General features: G+C 42.3%; 1 protein-coding gene across 2 annotated transcripts in view; it reads left to right on the top strand.

Annotated features, from left to right (window-relative positions):
- The window catches only part of LOC118403186 (titin-like), a 33,086-nt gene that overhangs the window by 28,282 nt on the left and 2,390 nt on the right, over positions 1–2,414 (top strand). For both annotated transcript variants that reach the window (XM_035801750.1, XM_035801749.1), the window contains 4 exons: positions 128–834; positions 1,135–1,282; positions 1,497–1,592; positions 1,890–2,004. In XM_035801750.1, the coding sequence (XP_035657643.1) occupies positions 128–834; positions 1,135–1,282; positions 1,497–1,592; positions 1,890–2,004 (1,066 nt within the window). The remainder of the gene's footprint in view (positions 1–127; positions 835–1,134; positions 1,283–1,496; positions 1,593–1,889; positions 2,005–2,414) is intronic.

Genomic DNA, 2,414 nt, shown 5'->3' with positions numbered 1-2,414 from the left:
TAATTATTATGAGCAATGCGTTCATAGACTATACATTAAGGTAACGACAGAAAAGCTTCCAAAAAGCTCAGCAAAGTTTTGTGTCAATAGTTATAACATTAACAATTTTCATGTTTTGCATACACAGAAAAAGCAGAGGAAGCAGAAATGGAGGAAACTACAGATGAAGTGGAAATAGAGGCAGAGGAGGAGGCAACAGAAGAAGTGGAAATAGAAAAAGACGAGGAGACAACAGAAGAAGTGGATATGGAAAAACAGGAGGAGACTACAGATGAAGAGACAACAGCAGAAACCGATGCGGAAAAAGAGGAGGAGACGACAGAAGCCGACATGGATAAAGAGGAGACAACAGAGACTGACACAGAGGAAGAGGAGACAACAGAACAAGTCAAAACGGCGGAAGACAATGACGAGGAGACAACAGAAGTCGACATGGAGAAAGAGGAGGCTGCAACAGAAGAACCTGATATGGAGGTAGAGGATGTAGAGACTATAGAAGTTGACACCGAGAAAGAGGAGGAGCCTATAGCACAGGTAGACCCGGAGGACGACACTACAGAAGTGGCTGATATGGAGGAAGAGGCGACGACGGAGCTGGCTCCTGTCGATGACCCTCAAACAGACGATATATTAGCTGAAGTAACAGAGCAGCCAGGGGAGGAGGGCCTCCCAGAGATAGAAGAGGACAGTGTGCCAGAAGAAGAAGAGGAAACAACAGAAATTGTGCCTGTGGTTGACGTTTCGGTGGATGTGGCAGAGAGTGAGACAGAACAGGAGACAGAGGAGCCAACGATGCTGCCAGGAGAACCCAGGGAGACTGCTGCGGAACTGGAGGTTTGATGGATGCCATGACTATTTGAATTCATAAAGAATTACGTTAACTCACAATGTAGTGATTTGTGATATGTATAGCAAATATCGCGGAAGTCACAACTTAAAACAAGACAGAACTACGAATGCATGTTAGTACATGGAAAGGTGTGCAGAAATATTGCCATTAGACAGGCAGTGCACACACAATACGTTTAGGTTACCTATAACGTCAAGTGCCTCTAACGCAGCAGAACTTAACATTTTTACACATGTAGGAATTGCAAACGGTGATTGTATTTTTATTTTTTTGTATGTTTATAGCCTCAGGAAATAGTGTCGGAGGTTGAAACTGAGGAGGGGGAACCTGACGAGCAGACACGCCAGGAAGCGAGCGAGGATGAGACCAACGTGATAGGAGTGGCAGAGTTACGTCGACTCAGCACAGAAGTAGATCCAACTGAAGATGCAGGTCATTTCATCACGTTATTCTCTAACTTGATTGATGTTTAACCCTTGTCCTGCTGAGCCCTTGTTTCCAACGAGGTATCAAGTACCTAGAAATCTTGACCACTGGATTAGATTTCTTTGAAGACTTTCTCAATATCAATATGCATTACTTTACTTTTACTGGCGAGAAATTCTAGTATGTCTTTCCTACCAATGCATTGTCTCTACACCTGCAGATGCTGAGAAAGGGGAGCCGATCGTTGTCTTTGAGTCCAAACCAGTTGAGCCAGCTTCAGTTGAAGAGATAGTGCCAGAGTCAGAGGAGCAAGAAGGTAACGTTGTTGGTAAAGCTGAATAAGAAATGTAGATACATGTACTAGTCTTTACGCCTTCCATGCTGCCAATGCAATAATTTAATGTTTAGCAATTTCCTTTTGGATCACAAGGTTGGGGTTCGTATCCTAATAACTTTTGAATGGAACCCCGATTCGAGCATTCACAGATATCGTTCACAAAATCGTGGGTCGGCGCTACCCAAAAAAAATACACACTGCCAGTTCAGAAGTCTGCAAAAATGGCCATTTTCATCCATCACATTTGTCTCAGACCCTCTACTTCTTTTCGTACAGACCTCGGCTGTGCGCCATTCGTTGCAGAGGAGTTCAGCACCTGTTACGCAAGGTATCAACACCAGGCATACAAGATCCGGAGAAGCGGGAAACTATCGCATAGAGCTTTCTGTCTGTGAGTATCGAGTTTTTCCTTGTTTGTAGGGACAATAGAAAAGTGAAATACATGCATAAAAGATGCGCAGATGGAGTATATGTTAAATCGTCTCTTCCAATTCTTCAAGGCAAATACAGGGAGTATTAAAAAGTGCCTAATAAACATCTTCCCTGGTAAACTAAATACATGTACACAAAATATAGCCTTCAGGTAATAAATTAAATACAGCAATTGATTCAGAAAAGACACATTATAGGCTAGATGCATGATCTTTTACCATTATTAATTACATGTACACCTTGTTATTCAGATTGAACTGCATGCATATCTAATTGTAAAGTGTGAACCAAAGACTACATTCAGGAGAACTATGTAGTTCCAAAAGCACCTATCTAACCAATTCTATACATCCTGTTTTATAACTCCAG

Source organism: Branchiostoma floridae, chromosome 16, assembly GCF_000003815.2.
Source record: "Branchiostoma floridae strain S238N-H82 chromosome 16, Bfl_VNyyK, whole genome shotgun sequence".
Lineage (NCBI taxonomy): Eukaryota > Metazoa > Chordata > Leptocardii > Amphioxiformes > Branchiostomatidae > Branchiostoma > Branchiostoma floridae.
Note: the sequence above shows the minus strand (reverse complement) of the source record. Positions and strands in the feature narration are given on the sequence as shown.